Source organism: Falco punctatus, assembly GCF_963210335.1.
Source record: "Falco punctatus genome assembly, chromosome: 3".
In the NCBI taxonomy this organism is placed as follows: Eukaryota; Metazoa; Chordata; class Aves; order Falconiformes; family Falconidae; genus Falco; species Falco punctatus.
The window spans coordinates 63,205,294-63,230,627 of record NC_137582.1 but is presented as its reverse complement, the minus strand read 5'-3'; the positions used below and the strand labels follow the sequence as shown (position 1 = coordinate 63,230,627).

Here is a 25,334-nt window from a genome sequence, read left to right as displayed (position 1 = left end):
ATCGTGTCCAGGCGGGTTTTGAATGTCTCCAGAGAAGGAGACTCCACAGCCTCTCTGGGCAGCCTGTGCCCCTGCTCTGTCACCCTCAGGGTAAAGTTCTTCCTCATATTCAGATGGAGCTGCCTGTGCTGCAGTTTGTGCCCGTTGCCCCTTGTCCTGTTGCTGGGCACCACTGAAAAGAGCCTGGCCCCGTCCTCTTGACACTTGCCCTTACAATATTTGTAGACATTGATGAGACCCCCTCTCAGTCTTCTCTTCCCCAGGTGGAACAGGCTCAGCTCTCTCAGCCTATCCTCACAAGGGAGATGCTGCAGTCCCCTCATCATCCCCTTGGCAGACCTCCGCTGGGTGCTCCCCAGTGGTTCCCTGTCTCTCCTGAACTGGGGAGCCCAGCACTGGACACAGCGCTCCAGGTGCGGCCTCAGCAGGGCAGAGCAGAGGGGCAGGATCACCTCCCTCCACCTGCTGGCCACGTTCCTCCCGATGCCCCCCAGGATCCCTTTGGCCTTCCTGGCCCCCAGGGCACACTGCCAGGGTCTGGTGTTAGCTTTGTTCTGCCTTACATCTGTTCTCTAAGTAACAGAAACATTCAAGGCAGTAGATAAATCTATGATGGTGATGGTATGCTGGAAGGGAGGTTAAGAGAAAGTCATTTCACCAGCACTAGCACATCCATGTAAAACACTACACACTGAGGCTGCAAAAAACTAAACTACATTAACAGTTTTTAGTTCAGTGCACAGTATTCATGTCATCAGCAGACAGATTCAGATTTCAGACTTTTTCTTTAAATCTCAAATGAGGTTTCTTCAAAAACAACTCAAACACTTGCCGCCATGTCCTATGGCACTTAAATGACCTGATTTTTGCACTTCACAGTTCTGAAAAATCAGGATGCTCATTTGCATTCACAAGTAACAATACAGATGTCCGTTCCCTCACTTCTGTAGAGACAGAAACTCTCATTTGTAGCACGCAAGCAACACTGGGAACTGAGATTACAAGACTACTGTTAATCCTACTTGGTATTAGACAAGACATTGCTCCCCCCAGAAGCATTATTACTTTGGCAATAAGTGGATTGCAAAAGTGGATTTATTACCAGCCCCTTGATTACTCTGCAGATGTTTTAAATTTACTGCTACCCAGCTTAATGTTCCCTAAATTAACTGTTTTCAAAGTCTTTACAAACACAGTTTAGCAGTTAGAATACAGCATATAATTACTCTGTTTAATAAAAACAGGTATTAGAAGAGAGAGTGCTCTATTAAATAGACTATGACTCAAAGGAAAACACTTTTAGTCAAAGGACTGAGATGTTCATTATGTAAATTAATCTATTCAAATGTAACAGTAGTACATGTAAGATTTGCAGCAGCTTAGCTTCTTATGTCAATCAAATCATTCTACCAGGTAACATGGTATGCACAGAATCCTTCATTTAGAGTAAGCGCTACTTAGCAACAACTAAAGCATCAGTGTGTTATCAACATTATCCTCACACCAAATCCAAAACACAGCATTGTACCAACTACTAAGAAAATTAACTCTATCCCAGCCAAAACCAGGACAGTGGGTTGCCCAGGGTGGCTATGAAAATCTCCATCCTTGGGGATTTCAAAAGCCTTCTGGACGTGGTCCTGGGCCACCAGCTCTATGTGAACCTGCTTGAGCACAGGGTTGGATCAGATGATCTCCAGAGGTCACTTCCAACCACAATCATTATGTGATTCTTTGAAATGTTGAGATTTGCTTAAAAGAGGAAAGACACTCCACTGTATTTCCCCTCCTTTTATTATTCTGATTTCTTCCAAAAATAGCATAACAATGTACTTTCAAATGAAATTTGACACAAGAAAACTAACAAAACTAGTTTTGATGCACACAAATTTAAATGAAACACTTCAGCACTTCTAAACTGTTGGCATTTTTCAGCTACTTTCACAAGTACTAATTCTAGCAGACAAGAAAGTTTTGTTTTCTTAAATACAGCAGCAGAACTGACTGTCATTTTACTGCTTTGGCGAAGGCTACAGGTGTTCTATACAATAAAATAAAACTAAAAATCAGGAGTCATGGAGGAAAGAGTATGACCTAATTATAGGGGGAAGGCAATTCAACTACAAACTCAATACTTTGAATGCTTAACTCTGTAACAGAAGTGTTCTTTCCAGATCTATTGTAATTTTTCATAATGCTCATGTACCATCAACATTTCATCATATCATCTCTACGTAAAGTATACCAGCCACCAGCAGCCGCCAGTTACTGTTAGCCCAAGAAGGGAGAGAAAAAACATGAAGTATTCACACCCTCTCAGTAGTGGGTGACTACCATCATGTGGAAAGCAGAGCAAACACCATGTCAGAAATCCCTAAGCGAGCTCCAAGGGACTGATGGGCAGTTAAGATGGTAGGTAGGCACTGTTTTGCCTATTAGTGTCATTAGATTACATTCCCAAACAAAACATTTGTCTCTAATTTGGGGACTGTTATCCACATGTACGGGGGTATATACATACAGACACAGCCCTCCCTTCACGAGTGAACTTCTGGTATCCCTAAATGTTATACAGGCTCCCCTTTTGGTTCATGATCCAGTACATGGCCACGTTCCTAATGCCTTAAGGACTGTAGTGAGGTCCCCATTACCACCAACAGTTCATCCTTCTGCTGAGCCTATTTGGAATTTTATGTAACAAGTAAGAAACATAGCCTAAGATCTGTCTAGTAAGTTTCAGGAGACATTTAAACTACCAAAAAGTCAGGAGAGTCTTTAATAAAGTAGAAAACACTCAGCAATCTAAGTTCCTGTTCCAGCTATTATTGATTACTACAGTCTTATTTGGAAAAACAATGTAGAGATTTAAAACTTTAGAAATTCAGTTTTTTCAGAGCAGTTTTGTACAGAACAAACTCGTTTAATCTTGAAAGCACCATAAAGTGACACTACATATTAGCAAGCATGAAAAACAAGAACATCAGGGGACTTCACCATGTAAACTACACCTTGAATACCATTAAGGTAGATTTACACTGCAGGCTTGAGCACAGCACAAAGGTACTCAAACTGACTCAGGTATTATTTGCCACTTAGCTCTGCATGCAATGTAGACATACCCTATATGTCTGAATATATCTCATTATGAATTAGTTAACCGAGTACAATATTTAGGCCCTCATACTGCACCATCAAAGTCAACAGTCATTTTTCCATCAAATTCAGAAAGTGCAGGGTCAGGCTTGTAATCACAAACATACTTCTACTAACAAAGCATTTGTTTCTAACTTAAAGTTGTGTCAAGTTCCAACCATGAGTTTTGAGAGCATGCAGATTGCTTACAAATGCTTAAAAAGACTGGTTCAGAATCTTTCTTATATATACACACACAAGTCCATCTGTCACAGACAGGCAATGTAACTCAGAATCATAAGCTTGCTCTAGTTTTTGGTAGTGTCCCGCACACTTCTGATAATTAAAAAATAAAAAAATAGTTGCCACAATGGATTTCTGACCATTCCAACTTGCACATGGATATGATCTCTTCTTGCTGCATCCAGAAGTGAAGAATTTAATCCGTGAAGTTTCACAGTTGCTTCTCAAATGCAAACACCAAGTAAATACCTAAAAAATAAAATTAGAGCATGCAAAGTTTCAGCTTCCTCTGACTCAATTAAGTTTTCAAAAGGTAAACAGGTTGATATTCTGCCCAAACAACCTGTTAGCAGATTACTGAAATCATAAGAAATGCTACAGTTTCCCAATGAGTGAATCTAGTATTCAATTCCAGCATGGTTTTAGACATGTTTCCACAATGGAGCTAACAATGCACAAAAGCAAAGTATCTTAAATATTGCTGATATGGTTGCTGATATGCAACACTAACTTCAGTTAACAGTATTACTGAAAGGTGAATGGATTTCATAAATTACTCTGCCATCCATTCTACACATAATGAACATCTACTGGTGCATAAAAAATCATATACAACAAAGTTTACAGATTCCTTCACACATGCAGTAATGGACAATCAAGGGCAAAATTATCAACTTCATTTTTTATTAAAAAGTTAATAAACTCATGGTACAAAGTTATTAATTTTGCTCTTTAAAATTATCACAGACAAAGAAGAAATTATGGCATTTTCTCAACTCCAAAACAGTACGATTCTAAAAATGGATATGCATACAGTTCACACCATCACCCTTGGGAAACTCTTATTTGGCACATAATCAATGCCACCTGTGCCAGATGTTCTTATACTTCATACCAGACAGATAAGTTAAACCACTTTCTTGAGACCATGAGTCTAATTAAACATTTATGATTTTCCACTTGAACTCAACTTTTATCTTAACAGGTGATGTGCCATAGCTACATTGCAAATCTTTCAAGACAAGCCTATCATACATTCCTCAGCAATAAAATGAAGTTCCATGTAACAAGCAAGCTGTACTTCTACCCTAACTATCAGCAGCTCCGTACTCCATATCTCTCTGAACTACTAGAAACAGACTACTTTGCACAGTCATCACTGAACTTTTAAAGGTATAAAAAAACCCTCAGTTAGATCAACAGTTTACATAATACTTCTACATAGCTGGAATTAATGTCTACTTTATGATTCATACCCTTAGAAATTAGGTAATAATTTAAGAAAGCAAACAGCTTAACTAAAGATTTTTTTATTCATTAATTGAACAGCATTTTTCATTTGTTTTTAAACCACTAATGCAACCAGTACACTGGTCTGCAAAACTGAAAATGGGTGGTTGGCTGCAGTTACACAGAATTAAGTAACTATCTCTCCAGGAATTTTTACGCCTAGAATTCTCAGTGCCTTGTATCTGAATTTTATTAAACTCAACATCGGAAAAGAAAGATCGTAAAAGTTTTCCATGGCACATGCTCACAACATAGATTTGTATTATTTCTGATTAATGTATGTCCCAAGTGGAGTTTGTTTTCCAATTGACTGATAACAGTATGATATCCAAGTGTACCAAACAGAAGTATAGTATTTAATCCTCTAACACTAGCAAAGTAATCCTTTAACATTGGGCATCCTCTCTTCATACATCTTAAGTAAGGCTTTCCCAAACTATTTTAGCCCAAAAGTTTGCGTGCCAGAAGCTACATAAAGCAAAATTTCAAGCCATTTTATGCATTTCCCTCCCAATTGCTTGAGATGTGTGCACTACAAAACCTATACATAGGCATCTGAATGACACAAATAATAAAATCTTGTTATATTTAAAATGTGGATTTTCTTCCATAACGAACAGGCTATTTTACACACTTTCCATAGCAGTGATTCAGTCAATACTGAGTTTTCAAAACAGTACTTACTTGTTGCTTCCCATTCAGATTTACTCAAGGTTCCCTAGAAGGGGACAAAAAAAACCCAAAAACACAGTTTCAACAAAAAGTGAGGAAACAATAAAACACCAATTTAACTCAGGATAATTAATCTTTCACAGACCAACATCTCACCACCCACACGAGCTGGCTATTCAGGGTCAAGAGCAGCATTCCTGTAGACCACAAATAATTATAACTCCAATAACTATGACGGTAGCGAATGGAACACACCTAAACTACACAAGTGTAAGAGAACAGGCCAACAGTCTGTTGGGCTGGACTCCTCTGCAATGCAGAGCACACTGGGTCCATCACCACACATCAGTGTGACTTGACCTGGCTCAAGCCGCTGTCCAGCCCAAGATGCCCAAGACTTGTGGAAGTCAAGACCAGGCCCTATACCGCAGTGCTGTCACCTTCCCCAGGAAGAATACTACTACCTGCCTCCACGTGACACCTCCCTGCAGCCCACAAAAATTCTACCTGCCAACCCAGCTCACACTGTGAAAAAAAGGTCTGCCTCACGGCCTAGGAAATCTACTCCTAGTTCAGCCTTTGGATGAAAGCTGGGCCAGTGCACAAGTATAAAGCTGCCGCCATTTACCCTACCAATTAAGAAGCGTGAGGCAACAACAAGCTGGTTTTCTGCTCTGCCCACTTCATCCCCTTTCCATGGGGGCATGATTTAGCCCTTATGTTACCAACTGACCAATCCTGACCAAAGGATTAATCTTATAAAATGCTAGTGAAAAAAAGGCTTTTTCAAGCAGATTTTCTTCTCTGACAGGTTATAAAGCACCTAGCAAAAGATGCCTCTGGTCTGACTTGACTATTCTCACGTTCTTAAGCTTTTCTTAAAAGTAGTGGGTTTATTTTTAAAATTTTTAGATTTCAAATACAGAGAACAGGTTTATTTTCCCTCTTGATGTAGGATTTTTATATACACAGTAAAAGGAATACACCTTCAAGAATTCAGAACATGAACGGTATATAAACTAATGATTAAAAAAAGAAAAATCCAAGTGGAAAAACTTCAAGCTGACCAGCCTCATGCTACATCTATGACAATGAAATAGGATGCCATCTATCAGTAACTGCAAATGATTTTACTAAAACCACAATATTTACTCAAACTAGTCTCCAGTTTTGGTTCTCTCTTGTCAAAGAGCCTCAACATACAAAAAAAGACCTAAAGTTCAGACTGGAAGAGCCAACATTCCTTATCAGGAACCATTCCACATGAATGGCTAGGTTAAACTAAGCCTTTGCAAGGTTTCCATCCAGCCTGACTCTCCAAATGCACAGACCAAAGCAAACACAGCTGTATGCTACCCTGAATAGCTAGCCCGGGTACAGAAGAGGCAAGACCCAAATGGCAGCAGTTCCTGGGGAAAAATGACAGTAGACATTGCCTGTCCTACTGCTTGCCTCCCAGGAACAGCAGCTGTGCAGGCTCCTGTCCATCATGCACCCAACTCTGAAACTAATACAAAGGAATGAAAAGCTGCAGACAACTCCAACATAGTCATGTACTGCTAGGACAACGGAAGAAAAAAAATCCTTCATAAAAACATAAGAAAGACTGCAAGCTCAGAAAGGTAGCATGTGCATTAGAAGACAAGCAGAAAAAACATGTTTAATCGGACCACTGTTCTAAAATCTAGTATGATCTACATTAACGATGGTTCAATATTATTCTATTTCTGAAGTCATAAATCAAACTGCCGAAATGGGAGAAATGAATAATGCAATAGGATAGCAGACTAAGTTTTGTACAAAGTAAAATTACTATCATCGCAAATAGTTTCTTTTCATTTAGAATATGAACAGAATATCATACTTAATAAAGTCTCGGGTGGAAAATACATTGATTTAATTTTATGCACATAGGACTAGTCTAATTCTAGGATGTCTGTTAAAATAAAGATGGTACAGTATATTTTAAAAAACAGCATTTACAGAACTTTAATAAAAAAGTCAGGCAAGAAGGGAGCTGGATCTTCCTCACCCAAAAAGACAACAGAAAAAGTGCGTTTAAGATTTCAAACACATACAGTATTATGAAGAAGGTTTTGAACTCTCCTGTCAGAGGATTAGAAGAAGAAAACTGAAGCTTCAAATTGGTAGTCTGAAAATCCAGAAATCTAAGAAAGTTCTTCAAATTAAAAAGAGTTATGTTAGAACAGCTGCCAAGGAAGATGGCAAAATATCCCTTGCCTTTGGCATAGTTACAAATTTCTCAATAGCTACCACATTAAGTGAATTTGATTCCTTGAGAATGGGGTATTGATTAGGAATTCCTCAGCCCTGCAGCTCTATGATTTTTCACATGCAGAGATACATTCATACCAATTTCATTGCAGCTGAAATGAAGAATGCACCACATGTCTAAAAGACCAGGACCCTCAATTTTAGACACCATTTGCTCTAGTGAAGTAAGAAGGAACTTACCAATGGTAACTTTGCCTTGCCATCTTTGATGAACTCTTTGGCGTGCTCATAATCATCAGGTTTATCAGAAACAAGCCTAGAATCACCAAATGTAGAATATGGCTGGAAAACACAGAAAAAATAAGAAAATAAATATTAATTGCATAGTAAGATACATTAATCACATCAGTCAAGTATTTTTCACAGGACAGCCCAGAACAGAGGTCAGTAATAATTAAGAGTACCTTAAACTTAGATCTCTCCTTTACAGCATCTACAGTATCAGGTCTGACATTCCCTACTTCCCAGAAAATCTGACACCTAGGATTTACAAATTAACTTTTACATCTCCAAAACAGGGGAAACAGAGTAACTACAAAAATTACCCTCTGTGTACAGCTGATTATGGGTATTACCTAGATATACCCTCTTTTACAACAGCAACTGAACAAACCAGCATCTCTTAAGCTGAATACTAAGAAGCGAGCAACTGTAAGATTTCAAGCAGAATGCTTAAAATGCTTCAGTAAACACACAGAAGCTGCAAGAGAAGTATACAACTGATTCTCCAAAACTAATATATACTTATTAAGGATCCCACTTACTTCATAATGGTCTGTACTTAACAATTCAGTCCCCATCATAAGTGGCCACCAATTTAAGACAACTGTCCCTTTTCTAAGGACAGAGCTGATATGTCAAAGGCTGTGTCACCATGCTACTGGCAATATGAGCCCATAAAAACCACTGCCACCTTCAGAGTCAACAAGGACTATCAAGTGCACTTGCACCCATGTGACTCAGTTTAGTAAGTCACCAGATACTTGACTTTATAGTTATATGCTGAAAAGTTCTACTGTTTGAGGGAGCAGGGAAGCACAGAGAATTGTAAGTAAAGCCAAAGCCTCAGAGAGAGCACTGAAAAGCTGCTCTGAAGCTGCTAAATTCATCTAGGATAAAAGTCTGAGTATGAGAAAGCAAAAGCATTGGGCAAAACCACAAGCTCAGCTACAGTTAAGTACCATTTTCTTCTACAAACACAGCCTGTCCTTCCATTCCTACAAAGATTATTTTCTGTCTTTTCAATCAATATACCTTGCACAAAGATAGAGCTTTCAGTGTCTCTCTGCTGAAGAAGAAATGGATTATGGTTACCATTGTGTGACACCAAGCAGGATTCTGCTTACTACTTAACAAAAACTTGCCTCAAAGTTTAAATTTTATCTACAAAATTGAATCACTTTATTAGGTGCTGGTGCCTAGGTGCTGGCAGTGGGGGGGAGCTGCAGAGGCAGCCTCTAAGGAGGGGCTGGGGCTGTCCCATGTGGGACACAGCCAGTTCCACCACCCCAACAGAGCCACCACAGTGCACTGCTGAGCCCCTCAGCCACAAGTGCAGTGCCTCTGGGAAAGCATAGTTAAGAAAGCTCAACAAAACCTGCACAACAGCTGTGAGAGGGGAGTGAGGAAAAATGTGAAACAACCCTGCAGACACCAAGACCAGAGAAGAAGGAGGGGGAGGAAGCTCCAAACCCCAGAAAGGAGACTCCCGGGCAGCACCTGGAGAAGACCATGGCAATGCAAGTTGTCCTGCTGCAGCCCATGGAGGACCACAGTGGAGCTGACACCCACACTGCAGCACATGGAGAGGGCCCCGTGCTGCAGCAGGTGGACATGCCCTAAAGGAAGCTGCAGCCCATGGAGAGCCCACGCAGGACTAAGCTCCTGGCACAGAGCTGTGGCCCATGGAGAGGAGCCCAGCCAGGAGCAGGTTTCCTGGCAGGTCCTGCAACCCCGTGAGGAACCAAACCATGCTGGAGCAGTCTGCATCCAAAGGACTGTACCACATGGAGAGAACGCATACTGGAGTGGTTTGCAAAGGACTGTATCCCATTGAAGGGACCCATGCTGGAGCAGGAGGGGGAAAGTGTGAGGAGGAAGGAGAGGCAAAGTGTTATGGACTGACCAAACCTCCATTCCCCCTCCCCCTGAGTTGCAGGGCAGGGAGAAGAGGTATAAAGGTCAAATGTAAGGGAGTAAAGTTGAGCTCGGAAACAAGCAGTGGGTGGGGCAAAAGTGTTTCTAGGTTGTCTTTGTTTCTCACCTTCCTAGCCTTTTTTTTTCCCAGTAATAAATTTATCTTCTCCAAGTTTAGCCTGTTTTGTTCGTAACAGTAATTGCTAAGCAATACGCCCTATCTTTATCCTGACACACATATTTTTTCCTTATTTTCTCCCTCCATCCTGTTTGGAAAAGGGAACAAGCGAGCAGGTTGGTGGGGGTCTGCCAGCCACTCAGGGTTAACCCACCACAGCTGCACTTTCAGCCAAAGGAGTTTAGCTCTTCTATTGGCAGGCCTTAATTAATCGCACAATGGTCACAACAGGAATTTCAATTATTGCACAAATAACTAACAAGATGTAAAATGCTACTTAAATGAAATAAGTTAACTCCATATTTACCTCCAAGGCCTGCATTCTCCTTAACAGCATTTTATGCTCCTCGTTCTTGATTTTTTCTTCATAGAATTCCCGAAATGTCATTTTGTAGACTAATTTCATACCGTGCTGCTTTGCCATTCTGTCAAAATAATAAGCTTAATTAGGGAAGCCACAAAATTATTGTCGTTTTCTTTCCAAAGGAAAAATTTTAAGCCACAGTGACACCTTCTGGTATTCACTAGGATTACACTCTTTCTAGAATTCATTTTTTTTAGTAAAGACATTTTAGACGAAAAAAACCTGCACTACCACCACACACTGTACTTTAATTAGGACAACAACAATCTACACAAGTAGTTTACAGAAATTTTCATAGGAAAAATGTCTCTTTTTCCCAACACACAGAAGTAAGTTCCATTTGAACTTCCAGACAGACTACACCATTTTCCCCGCAGCATCACCATCCTGTCACATCAGGTATTATGGATATACTTACAGAACCTCTTTCTACCAGATCTAGTGCATTACATGTCAATTATATGTATACACCCTGGTCCTACAACACTGAAGTTACAGGTGTCAGTGACAGATGCTGGTATTTTTCATAAAGACCTAAAAATGAAGTGTGAGAAAATATACAGGTTTGAAGGGGAAGCTTAATATGGTTTAACAACCATACTGAGCTTGAAGAGAAGGAAAAACCCCAACATGGAAACATTTGTCTGCATCTCCAAAGACAGGCTGAGAAAGGCAGATCTGAATTCACACAGAGGTAACAGCAAAATATATGCTCACAGAAGATTTAGAGGGAAAAAAAAGTAAGTTGTAGGAAAAATCCTACAAGCATCCAAAGAAAGTTGGAGAAGACAAGGGGCACCATGATGAAGAGGATACACAAGTCTGCTTGCTGAAGGACTAAAGAAAGGTAGAATGAAACCTCCAAAAAAGTTAAGATCAAAGAAGAAAAAGTCAACAGCACTAGAGGTTTGCTGACAGATTGAACATATCAGATTCAGACATTCTTGTGAGACCTAGTTTAAGTCTTCCCAGCTTCTGACCAGAGCACCTTCAACTGAGTGCAATGGACAGATTACAGTTGTGGATGGAAATGCATGAAACTTCTGCATTTGGAGCAACAACAAAAAAAGACTGAAACATATGAAAAAGAAAACCAAAATACAATTTTCTGCAAAAATTATGCTATAATGCACAAACTAAACAAATGCTTATTATATTTCACACCTTTCATTGTATAATGAACTCAAATTTAACTTACTCTTCCAGTAATGGAAAGTAAACCAAGAACTCAGGGACATCAACCACTTCTTCTAAGTGGAAATCATACTTGCAGCCAAACAGGGGATATTCTCCCTTCTTTTCAAATTTTACATTGTATACCTCATTCCCAAATGAATTTGTTTCTGAAGCTTCAAGTCGCTTCCTACAAAATGAGATATAAACAAACAGTAAACGACCAGTTTTAAATTTAAAAGGCAGAGAAAACTATGCATAAGAGGCCTGAAAGCATTTCTCCCAGTACCACAGCATTCAGTAATCTCTGTAGTTTCCCACCTCCCTTACCTAATAAGGCAACAAAACGATGAAAGGAAGAGAAGCAGCATACTAGGTTTTAACACTTTATCATTCCCATACAACATGCCAAAGACTAAATGGACCTAGAAAAATCAACCGTTAGCCCAGACACAGCGTACATGGACAAGCCAGGCTTCCTGGAACAAACACAGCAAAATCCTGACAGTTACTCCCCAGGCTGTGGCTATTTTGCCACTACTGAAGTCACTACAGAGGGTTTATGTACGAAGATCTATACCCAATACCAGAAAGGCCATGAGTACAACAGACAAGGATCTGTACAGATTTACCTGTTTGACATTCAAGAGTGAGATTTTCCTGACTAGAATCCAAACTTGTTGCAAAAAATTTGCTTTTTTTTGCACAAACGTATCAGAGCACTGTAAGAATGACTACCACATAACTATGCTTCACAGACTTTTGAAAGACTAATAGAATATAAAGGTACTTACACAAGTTCAAAGCTATTTGGAGTTGTGCCAATGAAATACCCTCCAGGGGAGAGGTTCCCACAAGCATTTTTAAGCATCATATCAGCCTGCTCATATGTCTCAAATGAGTAATGGTAAACAAATTGACAGCTGCAAATGTCAAAGCGCATATCTGAATCATTGTATTTGGAAGACAAGAGATCCTGAAATAGATTAAAAAGAAAAAAATTTGTAACAAAAGCTACAGAAACAAGAATGATTCACTTAAACCCTGCAATAAGTATGCTACATGCATAATTCTTTGAAGTCTTTCCTTTCAGCTCCCATTCCTTCAGAAGTTCAACAAGAAGACGAAAAGTAAGAGTGGAAAAAAAAGTCCTCTGCTACACAAAAAACTTTACACGATATTTGGGAACAACAAGAATACACAAGACACATTTCATGTCATCAGTTAACACCACTACACCTGAAAGGTCAGAACCTGAAGTTAGTTACCTGATAGTTTCCAGAGATATTTTACTGCTGAGTGTTTATAACTGGCCACTATTTAGCTGGAAACAGCTAAATATATTATTGCATTATTGCAATAATTATTGCATTAAATTGCAATTATTATTGCATTAAAACAGATTTTCAGTTTACTAAGTCTCTGTAATGAGAAATGACCCATTAAACATATAATTGAGAGGAGGATGGGTTGTTTTAAATATGGCAATTTGCACTGCCCACGAAGTTTTATTTGTCTGTATTCTCACACATGTACGTACATGAGTACCAGCATACTCCTTCCCCACCCCAGACCAAGTAAGCAGTAACTCAGAAGAACTTGGCACCCTTGGTATTTGTCAGGTTAAAGCTTGCCAGTTTGACCCTGTACTGAGCAGTTCTCTAACTCATCTTCATCAGGCTTCTTTTATACAATACTAGTACTTACCATAAGTAACGCTGGAGCACACAAATTTTCCCCAAGGCCCATGACATGTATTCTATACTTAAAAATATTTCATGCTTAACAGCTCTACCCAAGTTTCTCTTCTCTCCCAGACTTCCCATCCACCCACTCACTCCCAGACTCTACTAGTTCATGCCACATACTGTCAGCGTTCTGTATGCAGATAGACAAAAATAGACACTTCACATACCCATGGCAAGTTTATCTGTTCAATTACTCCCCCTCCACTTTTTGACAAAGATACAGGAAACAGAGAAACAGAGGTGTGTGGAATTAGACAAGCTGTGAGAATGAGATTTTGCACTATATACAACATAGATGATAGAGATACAAAGTCAGGAAGATGAACTTCTGTGTGCACGGACAGACAGAGCAGAGCATGCAACAGGAAATATATATGCATGTAAGTCTGAGTTGTAATAGCAACATGAAAATATCCCTTTCTTTCCTAGCCAAGGCTCTTTACTCTCTCTCCCACTGTAATTTTGAGCCAAAAGAGATGACCTGGAACCTGCATGAGGCTGTATTCCTCAGAAGAGGCAACCAATAATTCTAGCAAACAATTCTCCCTGCAAGACTGGGAAGAACAGGTTCAGCCTTTCAACAGATATGCTGGAACCACATTGGCTCCGTCCCGCAACCTGCATCAGCAGAGCACTCTCAGTCTGCATTTCTAGGAAGCAAAAGCAGTGCTGGTTACAAAATTGTCTCCAAATCTTCGGCGATGTATTCACCATTGCCTCCAGACAGTCTAAGATATCTACTCTATCATGTAAGTTTTGAAGGTATGTACAACAGTAATTAAAATGGCAGTAGAACAAAAATACTGGTATAAGCAAAATGTACAAATCAAATCAGAAAACATCCCCTATTCATTCCAGTATAAAAATACATTCATCAAGATAGTTTCCAACATCCCATGCTGGCTCCCAGAAATCCAGATGTAAGCAGTCATTTCCTTCCCTTTGTCAAGCAAAAGAAACTGAAAGCACCAGATTTATTACCTGGAAAAGACAGGCTTCAAGAACGTTACACTGCAAAACAATAACGAAATACATTTACGTCTTACACATCTTTTCAGTAACTGATACGGCTGATTCTCCTGATAGTACAACAATCTGATCTTAAAAATATACACACCCAAACTATTACAGCACCACCATCACCTCCAATACTTGCTTAACAAAAGGACGTTAAATCTCAAAAATATGAGAAAGCATAGGAACTGTACCTTAGTACTATCTGCTTGTATAAATTCTGCATCAAAAATATGTTCATTATAACGACATCGGGCCTTCATGTCCTCGTATCGCTGCTTGCACTGTTGCACAGAAATGTCTGCAATATCTAATATGGAGAGAGTGTTTAAAAAAAAGTGTCTAAAATGCTCCCCAGGCAAGAAAAATTGAATGGTTACTGGAAAACAGCAGATCCATTATGATAGGGATAAAAGTTCATCTTCAATTACACATTGAGGAGACAAAACACTTACTGCCAATTTGCAGAAAAGGAATTTAACTTGCAGAAAGAGTTTGGGCTTATAACTCCACCACTTTCAGTCTTTACTTCAATACAAAAATTGCAACATGAAGGTTTTAGAAAGCTCCCATGCTCAAAAGTACAAAGCAAGCCTCCAAAATTACAAGTGATGGATACTAGGTGATTGATACTAAGTGCTGTCAGCATTAAGTGTCTAGTATGCATTAGTAAATTTCAGTTCCCAGAGTTTCGCCAACAGTACTGAAAGCTCTTAATCTTCTTAAAAATATACAAGATGCTAAAACGCAATTATTTCTGCTATATGCTGTTATACTGCATCATGCTAAAGTTTCTTCTTTTTAAGACTGTTCCTCTCTCAGACATTTTCACTAAGTTTGCACAAATTTTAAAACTAACAATATGCAATAAATTTACGTAAAAACTGCGTGACTAAATCAACTGCATTTGAAGACTGCCAACTGAAAAAGGCAAGAAAGAACTGTAAAATGTACAACACCCAGAATTATTCCCACTAAAAGAATTTTATGAAATTTTAGTATATAACTAAATTTGAAGTTAAGTAATACTTTGTCTGATTTTCCTTGGGACACTTTTGGGGAAAAGGGAAGATGGCATCTCCCTCCCAACACCTAAGCAAACTGTTTAAATAAAAGATTTCTTTAATCAGTTTCAGCTCCTTCCCCCGAGTCTGAAAATCTTTAGTTGACTGTAATACCAAAGAACATTTTTTTGTCACAACACCGTGGGGTTTATTTGATTTTTTAAATGGAACTTTTCTCTGTGTGCTTTTAGAACAGTTAAAAAATACAACAAGAGATTAGATGTGGGAGAAAACGCACATAATACAAAACGTCGGTCTTCTTCCCAGTGCTACATTTTGCCTAAGACAATCTGTGACAATTGTGTATTTTTTCAGTGATACTAGTTTTTATTTAGGAGTTGAACTGAAAGCTGATCACATGGAAAATCAGTGGTTCTTATATTTATGCTGGCAATCAAGTTTTTTGTCCTTTAACCTGAAGACATCAAAGACTTTTTGGCAGGTGTATCACTGCATTCTTGGGCTTACTGAAAAAATAATAAGACTGGAGACATGCTTGGCTTTCCCACAAAACACTGATGTACTTTCCCTGGAAAGTTGTTGTGTCTTCTTACCCGTACAGACAAGTTTTTTAATTCTGCCTTTTTTCCATTTCAGTAGATCTCCACCTTTGCCACATCCTAGATCCAAAACAGTTATATCATTCTTTTTCCGTCGTACCCGGTCTATAAATTCACCTAGAAAAATAAAGAGAATGCATGTACAGGTCTCTGTAGTTCACTTGGATTGTACAGAGAAGCCTAAAGGACCACAAGATTTTGAGAATTTTAATACACCTCAGGAATGACTTTACCTATAAGTCTTCTTAACATCACAGACTTAAATCTCTTTTTTCTAGAAACCACTAATGACAAAAGGAACCGTAAACTTTTAAAACTATGGAGAAGATAATTAGTATTTTCTGCGCTTAATGTGCTTTGCATGCAATATGTCTGGAGCTCTGAACTGTTTCACTGGCAGACAAAGGCAAAACTGCACATCACTAAACAACCACAGTTCCCTTTCATTACCCTTATAATGAAGGCAGACATTATAAGTACAGGAAAGCCTTCTGCAGAAGAGTAAAAGCCAATTAAATACATCAGCCACAACACTTCTTTGTAGTCACACTACAAAAATGCATAGTTTTCCACTCACTCTCCTAGGCCTTGCAGTAACATTGCTACTTATTTGCTGTGGTTTTACCCTACATATAAATATACATAATTTCTGCGCTGACTGATGTTAGCATATTGTGCAAAACATATCAGCATGTATCAGCATGTTAGCAACTTTTCTTCACAGTAAGACACAGGAAAGAAGTTTTGATACAACTGCTGTAACACCACACTACTGAGATTCATCATGACTGAAAGGCTTCAGGAATGGCTTTATATAAACCTAAACACTGCTTCTAACTGCACTGATAAAACACAATAAAAAGCAGCATGCTAAGATAAATGTGTCAATATCTCCTGGCACAGATCCCTCTTCATGAATCTGTGCTGCTGTGCCAGTAATTCTTTTCTTTGTTTGCAGGTATCTGATGGTTCTGTTCCCTCACTTTGGAATTGATTTGTGGACAGCAGACTTTGCCTTTTATAAAAAGCTGTTGATTCTTAAATCACTACATCCTCTAGTTTTTCATCTTTTAAACTGTTGACTATGGGTAATACAGAAAATATTTATGTGTTTCAAGTTCCCTGCAGAACTGCTTAATCAAGACCTGAGGACAAACTGCTTTGGGAAAATGGCTAAGAAATTATTTGAGGTAGATTTAAATAACAAGAACAGATTGCTTCTTTGTGATTTAAAGGTGTATCTTTCTCTTTAAAAATCTCAGGAAGAAGAAGAGTTTCCAGTATGAACTTTTCCTAGTTTTCAGGTCAGTTGATCTTTAAAACTTAAAATTAGTTAAAAGTCTGAAGTGACCAATTAAGGAAGCTTACCAATGAGGACGCTCTTTGTCCAGTTATTAAAGTTTCGGAGGTAGAATATGCGAGATTGGCTACGTTTTTCCAATCCAACTTCTTGAAGTTCATTATAATGTGCAGCTACAGCTTGTCCATGGCCCACCTCATGCTGTAGAAACAAGGGAAGGAATAGACTCAAGCAGTGAATTATTTTTGTTACTTTTTCATTTAATCAAGATGTGTTCACTTTAAGGACTTAAGAAAGTAAACAAGAAATACTATGAAGAGCACCATCATTATGTATATAAACATTTCCCGTATCTGTCCTGGTACTGATATCAGTACTTCAATTATCACAGAGATAACTCCCTTAAAAAGTCAATCCCCTTTTCAGTTGTTCCAAGTAATTTCTGACAGATGATGCCCAGCATCTTTCCTTCACAGAATACTTAACTTTCAGTTCTCTAATACTGGACCACTCTCAAAGAATCAGTTCCATTCCCCTTAAGCCTAGGATTGAAGAGAGGGATGTTCCTTCCCAAGGAACTTTAAGCTTCTTTAAAAATCCTGTTTCAGAAATTCAGTGCTTAGATCTAACAGAAGTGTATGAACTGCCAGTTTAACCAAAATGCCAACTAGCTGATGTTGCACAAAGCCCTAAGTGGATGATCCCACTGCCAGAGGTTTAAATAGACCATGGTAAAGGAATAAGTGTAATGACCTGACAACATATCCCATTTAATGCTTAAGAGTTAGCAACAGAAATGTCCCTGTTTTAGCTGTATCTGTAAATACTTCAAGAGATTTCTGTCCCGTGTGACCCAGAGAAGCAGTCTACATCCAGATATTACACTCCTAACATTTCTTTACTTTGAAAATAATCTTCAATTATATACATGAAATTGAAATAAATTATACATAAAATCAAAGTAACAGAAAATGGAGAACCAACACAAAGTCAGTGAGGTACAGAAGTGTTTGAAATAACAGTACGAACTAGAAAGAAGGATTCTCTGTTAAAACCCACAAACATGCCACAAAGCCCCAGCCAGTATGAATTCACAAGGTAATTAAAAGCATTCCCCACAGCTGACTACAAAAGTCAAAATCCCAGTATCTTACTATTCAAATAGCAGTTCTTCAAGGGAAAAGGTCTGACTGACCTCAGTACACTACATGAATTCTTCAGTGTTTCATATAATTTTGGTAACTTTCAGAATGAATACAAGACATACTTGCCTGGAATCTCTATGACCCCATTCATCTGTTTATTACCATGCTCGACAGACTGATACTAAAAAATATTTTGACCGTTTCTAGGCTTTTTTAGGGTAAGCACAGATGGCTCCTTGAATGGCCACTGAAGGTGACATAAGCTAGAACAGCTGACTTTGACAAGTGTGGGGGACACATTCATGCCATCCATTAATGTGTCACAACTGCCACAAGCACAGTTGTGAACAGCCATCAGCAATAACATCTAAATGGTGGCAGCTGCATTCAATGCAATCACCTTAAGCTAGACAAAAACAATGTCATTCTTGTCTGCTTAAAACTTATCACAGAACTACCTTATTAAAAAGATGAAAGGGTTAATACTGTTTCTATCACAACAAAGTGCATCCTTTATTTTACCTAATTGCTTGGCATAAATCAACATCCTGGAAATACTCTGAACAGAGAAACAAAACAATAGGTCAAAGACATTTTCAAACTATACTTAAATATCCCAAAAGGTCAAAATTAGACTGGATTTTAGCATCAGATTCTGCAAGCTCATACACAGTGAGGGACAGCATCATATAAAACATTACCCTTTTCACCCTCCCAGTTAAAAGGACAAGTATTTTTTGCTACTCTTGCAGTCTTAAAAAAAAAACAAACCAACACCTGTGAACCTTTCAGTCTTCACTTTGCTAACAAATCACACTGAAATTGTATCACAGAGGATGCAGTTTGTAGAGTTTTCTAAATTACATAATACTTTGTTGAGGAAATTGAAGGACAAACATCTTAAGGCAGAACCTCTTCCTAACCTAGTTAGGTTAGGAATAACAACATACACAACAGGATAACAACATACAAAACACATGAACTCAAGATATGGGACTTGGACTAATACCAGTAAATCCTACGCTACACTACCAGATTGCTACCAAATAGAGATGGAATGTTAAGTCTTAGCATTAGACTAAGAACATGCTGAGATCAGTTTTCTTGACATTCTAATTACTAGCCCTCTTTCTCTTCCATTTAGCCCAACATAACTTCTGCACCTGCCATTTTGCTAGGAAGCTAGCCACAAACTTTGACAATTGGCGTTTCATGCTGGTTCACATGTTTACCATAAATACTTTCAATCTCTTCTTGAGCTAAGACTTTGAAACAAGGATTTGAACATAGCTTAAAATAAACGATACTCACTACTTACTTTCTTAGGAGGTTCATCTTCAGGATCTAAATTCTTCCTTTTTGCTCTGCCATCCTGATTATCACTAACAACTTCTTTTTCATTTTCAGTGGAGTGCACTGTACCTGAAGTTGAACTATCACCTTCCCAACCAACACCAGAATCTGCCTCTAAAGTGTGTGGTGTTTTCTCCACTTCTTCATCCAAACTCTTCTCTACTTCTTGTTCTTCTGTCTTGGTTAAATCAGCCATTTCTGACAGGTTAGTCTCCTTGTCCATTGATCAGAATCAAAATCTGCAGGGGGCGGGGGGGAACAAAACACAACTGTTTTCAATGTTCAATTTCACTTACTTGTGGTTACAGTCCTGACTTTCAATACTAATAGTGGCATTATAAAAATAACATGCCTTTGCCCTAAACATCATCTAGACTTCAAATTTGACTAGTTATTTAATAAACACAGCACAATAAAATATGCAAAATTTCCAAGTACTCTCATTATAATAAGATCAAACTAAGATAAGAAAGACTCAGATGTGAAGAGTAAAGATTTATCTTTATTGATTCAACTGCAACGTGTTACTGGCTTTCAGCCTATAAACTCACTTTCCCCCTCCCCATTAAAAGTAACCTACCAATCAATTTATGCTTAGAAACACAAGCTGACAAGAGTTCCTTGAATCAGTAAATTCATTATTTAACCTGATATGTTTTCAAACGCAAGTTTTCAAATGGAAGTTCTCAAAAACAAGAAAATCAAGGTGGTTTTAAGAGCACATTTTCCTATCAGTTGCGGATTTTCAAGTTTGCCAAGAATATCCACTATGCCTCAAGCTTCACTAACACAAGGCATCTTCAGCTCTACCTGATTTTTTTGTATCTCCACTTCACAAATACATACGCAGCCTGAAGGACTGCAAATCACTGCTACAAAGCTCATTTAGTCTCCAGCACATCACAGCCTTCTTGTCACCACCATCAGGAAGCAGGGCACCGGCTTTTTAATAAGGCACAGGACAGGAGAGCTTGGCAACTCCTTTCCTAAAGCAGTGGCCTATTCCAGGCTAACAGAAAACACTCACGTTCCACCATATCCAGGCTCTGGTCTCCTAATGAGGGCTAAAACGCGTATACGGAGATGCCGAACAGCTCTCCTCAGAACAGATGGCCTCGAAGCATGCCTTACGGACACGATTTTTCCACCACGGTACAGCACCCAACGGACTTCCAAAGGGGCAGCGCACCCTCCCTCATCCCCACCCGGCTGTCCCCAGCAGTTTACCACATGCTTTATCAGCCTAAACGTAGCAACGCTCAGAATTTCACCACAGCGACGGCAGCCAGGTGCCCGGGGCAGCTCCTTCGGGAGAACAGCTGGGGAGCCCCCAGCGCCGGCGGGACGGCGACGGGGCTGCGCGCGCGGCCCATGGAGTCGGACGCGCCGAGGCGACAGGCCGCAGCGGCGGCTGCCGCCAACGGCCCGGGCCCCGAAGGCTGTCAGCTGCGTCACAGGGGGCCGCGCAACGGGAGGGAGCGCGTCCCGCCGCCGGCGGGCATCGACTCCGCGGCGGGCACCGGCCCCGCGGTCAGGCCGCTGCCCGGGGCGGTTTCCCAAGCACCCGGCGCGGCCCGGCCCGCCTCAGCGACGGGGCAGAGCGCGCGCCACCGCCACCGCCCCCGCCCAGCAGCCCCGGCGCGGCCCCAGCGATTGGCGCCGGCCGGTGGCGCGGCGCGGCGCCCCCCGCGCGCACCGCCCCCCCCCTCGCCTCGGCCCCGCCCCCCCCCCGGCCGCCCGCGAGGCCGAGGGCTCAGGGCCTGCCTCCCGCGCGCGGCGGGCCGCGCCCCGCCCACCTCGCGCCGGCCGCCGCCTCGCGCGTCCCGCGCCGCCCGGCCGGCTCCGCGCCTCGCGGCCCCATCGCCGGGCGGCGCGCGGCACTCACCCAGCCCAGCGCTCCGCCATCCTGTTTGCGGAAGTGACGCCCCCGGCGCGCGGCGGCGAGGGCGACGGCGTCACGTCCGGGGGAGGAGCGGGGCGAACGCGGGGCTGCGCGACGCGAGAGACGTGACGAGGCTCGACGCCCGGGCCGGGCGCACGGCGGCAGGACTGCCGGCCCCAGAGGGCCGTGCGAGGGGGCGCGGCGCGCGCCTGCGCCGTCGGGCCCCGCCGGGCCTCAAGGTGATGGTGGGGACGGGCGCTGCCGCACGTTGTCCTGCCGCGCGCGCGGGGCGGGTCAGGGGGAGGTGACGGGAGCGGCGCGCGCGGCAGCGGCCGTCGGTCAACCGCCGCCCGGCGCGTCTCCATGGCTCGGGGCCCGTGAGGAGGAGCGGTGGCGTGGCCACAAGGTACCCGCTCGGTGGGGCCGAGGGGGAGGGGCCGCCGCCCGGCAGCGGGCCGAGGCGGGTGCGGGCGCCTCCCGGAGCCCCCCGGGCGGCGGCGGCGGGAGGGCGTGTGGCCGCTGCCGCGCGCTGGCTGGTGGGCGGCGGCGGGACCCGCGGGCGCCCCCGCCCCCGGCTGTTTTGCCCTCGCGGTCCCGGGGGTTGGGTTGACCGACCGGCGGCCGCTGGTGGCCGGGGGCGCGGCGAGGCGGGCTGGCCGCCTGGAGCTCGGTGCCTTCCCCCCGCTGCTTTCTCTTTTGCAAACTGCGGGGCCGTTCGGTCTGGCGTGGAAGACGCCGGCCGCCTCTCTGACAGTTGCACCGTTATAGAGCCGTAGTTAAGTTTCGCTCCTGATGGTGTTTCTGTCCAGAGACAACCGATTCTGCGCGTTTCTTGACTTTCTATACTATTTAAAGAGGCCGAGCAAATATTTTCTTGTCTAATAAATGCTTTGAGCTGTTCTCGGTGACTGGCTTGTCGTACGTGACAAATAAGAGCAAAGGGCTGGCTTCCCTCAGTAGGAGAATCTCAAAAATGCGACTTTTGCTCCTCTTACCTGTTCACTGGTAAAACTATGTTTTCTTGCTCGCCTTGAGCTCTCAGCACCGTTTTTTCTCTTTACGATTTGTATGGACCATCTTTGGAGGAGTCTGAATCCTTTGGAGGCAGTGGCTGGCCGAATGAGGCACAACCCTGTTGGCAAAGTTGCAGAGAGTTATGGTTCTCATTAGTAATCTGCTTCTGGTAATTAACTATGGGAGTTATCCAGGGAGGCAGACTGAGAAGTCATGAGAATTTTTGTTAAAGTTCTTAATTCAAATGTGGATTTACGTCAGGTATTACAAACTACATGTTCCGCCTTATTTACATCTGTTTCTGAAATGCCTTCTACAAGCTGGCCCAAAAGAGAAAACATTAATGTGGATGGGAGTACATGAGGTGACCTAGAATTCTTTACCAAAACTAATTCTTAAACTGAAAGTGTTCCTCAGTTTACCAAAACCCCAAGATGTTATTGTTGTTACAAGCATAAACATAAAATTATTTGCCAAAGTTTTGCTACTTTAGGGGAGGGTTAGGGAACAGATTCCTTATCTGGAATGTGTTTTGCTGCCTGTGCCACTCGCTTATATGACTTGCAGCTGCTTCTGTGTGGGAAATGCATGCACAGAGGATAACGTGTCCCCACCATCCATCTCCTCCTATGGGGCTGACAGCAGATGTTTAACTCCTTTTATGTTCAAGGGCTGCTTGAGGTAAAAGGAGGATGACTGGCCTCTGCGGCAGCATTATTGTATTGCACTTGCTGCTTGAGAAGCACTTCCATTGAGGGGGGGAACATCATTTGATTATTTGAGTAGGTGGATATCTGGTGGCTTGCACATGGCAAAAATTGAGTAGGCAAATTTCAGACTGCTAAAGAGCATGTAAGAAGCTAAGGATTTGTCTAGCATGACTGTCTACAGATCTACCTTACAGACTATATCAGCTGATAAGAAAAGGTTTGATCTGATTTTGGTTTTTAAAAGTATCTGTGTAATTCTCCTGCTGTAGATATCTCCAAACTGACCTAGCTCTCTGTGTATGCTTATAGGCATCACTGAGAAACTGAAGTCTGGTTTTGCAAGACTGAGCTCTTGCTGCCCCCTTATCTCAGATAACAGCCCTCAGTTTGCATCTTGACACATTTCTGGATCTGGAGGGAGTTCTGACTGGTCTTGAAGATAAGGCCACAACAAATTCAATGACAAAAGCAGAAAGAGGGCTGATTTTTACAATGTGAAACTGCTAGTTGAATGCATAAGATTCCTTGTAATCAGTTGGTTTTGCAGATTGGGGAAAAGATCCAACAAAGTTCTTGGTGTTGATACGCTGTGAACCCAGATAGTTGAATCTGAACTTACTTTGAAAATCAGATGCTGAAGCAAATTCAGCATCAATCAGCAATATTTCAGTATTAAGAATGGCATAAAACCACTAGAAGAACTGAGGCCTGGGCCCAAAACATGATTGAGGCATTCCTGGACAGTAAGGTGTCATCACAATAGATCATAAGGATTTTACCTTGCTGTTCTGATAGGTAACTACCTAGTTCCATCACTTTAGATCAGAGATCAACCTCAAGGTCAGGGATTCTTAGTGACTATAAAGTTTTTGTAGTAGATTCTTTGACTTAAGACAAACTGATTGTTTAGTATGGCAGTAACAACAACAAAAAAAGAATGCTGCTCAAGCTACAGAATTTCAAGTCATGAATCATGATACCTCTTAACACCACAGATTATTCTTCATGTCCCTGTCATTACAATAAAATTACAGTAAGAGTAGAAAGTTGTTACTCAGTTAAAGAATCTGTATGATCTATTGTGATGATACCTTCCTAAATTTAAGTCTTGAAGGTACCAGTATAGGTATGTTAAGTCCAATGTAGTTTATTCATATTAAGTCAAGAATATATCGCTTCAAACTGTCAGAAAAATTATAGTTTAGCCAGGTTGGTAGGCCAGATTAGTGTGCCTAGTTATGTCAGTCCCCCACTTTCTGTCTGTCCTAGTAAGTAAGCAGTTAAGGGCAGAAGTAATTTCTCCTTTAAGGCTCTGCGATTATACAGTAGGGCTTTACTCTTGTTGATGTCTAGAATTCTGCAGTGCAAGTGGTAGTGATCTGTGTTCTCATGAACTTTGTGTCCTCTAAACAGCTCTAATCCTTTCTACACCTGTGCCTTCCATCAGTTAGTTCTGCCCGCATCATCTTCAAACTAGCTACCCATTGTATGAGTCAACAAAAAAAAAAGAATATTTTTTTTCATTGGGTTGCCAGACATGGCACTGCTCCTTCTAAACAGACATCTGAATGGTAAAACTAGGTTGTATTCTGTTTGTGCACATCAGAAAATGAAGGTGCCACTCAGCTGGGCTGTAAATTCTAATTGCTTGGATCTTGTCCAAAAACTGACCTTGACCATGTGTAGCATTTCTTGTATCTGTGAAACAAGAAGTTGTGCAGCTGTGATTGTGGCTTTGTAGCAGCCATACAGAGCATTGTAGCAGATGATCCCTTGTAGCTCCTAGAACATGTGTAGTCTGTCCTGGCAGAGTGGGATGAGGGAAGGGAGTGGGGGGTTAGTACAGTCTGGTGCTCATGAACAAATTATGAATAAAACACAGCAGTGATGGTGGGTTTGATGTGTTTTTTTTTTTTTTCAAATGGCTAGATTTTGTTGATTCTAAATAAAAATACATGGGTGGCTTTACAGCAGTTCTTAAAGTCTCTTCCAGAAGTAGCTGGTTAAGTAGAACATGAGGGTATTTTATCTTTCAACCGTAATGGTAGTGCTTAGTCCCAC

General features: G+C 41.3%; 2 protein-coding genes across 6 annotated transcripts in view; one reads left to right on the top strand and one right to left on the bottom strand.

Annotated features, from left to right (window-relative positions):
- Positions 1–3,445: 3,445 nt before the first annotated feature.
- Positions 3,446–21,668, bottom strand: RNMT (RNA guanine-7 methyltransferase). 2 transcript variants are annotated; one of them, XM_080378108.1, is made up of 11 exons: positions 21,553–21,668; positions 19,633–19,906; positions 17,238–17,370; positions 15,864–15,986; positions 14,440–14,555; positions 12,278–12,459; positions 11,509–11,673; positions 10,254–10,371; positions 7,813–7,914; positions 5,350–5,383; positions 3,446–3,624 (listed from the first exon to the last, which is right to left on the bottom strand). In XM_080378108.1, the coding sequence occupies exons 2-11, from the start codon at positions 19,888–19,890 to the stop codon at positions 3,587–3,589; spliced, it is 1,269 nt and encodes a 422-aa protein (XP_080234234.1). In that variant the 5' UTR covers positions 19,891–19,906; positions 21,553–21,668; the 3' UTR covers positions 3,446–3,586. The 2 variants fall into 2 exon arrangements, with proteins under 2 accessions (XP_080234234.1, XP_080234235.1); XM_080378109.1 differs by lacking the exon at positions 21,553–21,668 and adding an exon at positions 20,895–21,305.
- Positions 21,649–25,334, top strand: part of FAM210A (family with sequence similarity 210 member A) — a 19,044-nt gene continuing 15,358 nt past the window's right edge. For 2 of the 4 annotated variants that reach the window (XM_080378133.1, XM_080378132.1), the window contains exon 1: positions 21,786–21,955. The gene's annotated coding sequence lies outside the window, so the exon portion shown is untranslated. Of the gene's footprint in view, positions 21,956–25,334 lie in introns of all 4 variants that reach the window. The other 2 variants (XM_080378134.1, XM_080378135.1) reach the window with 2 other exon arrangements.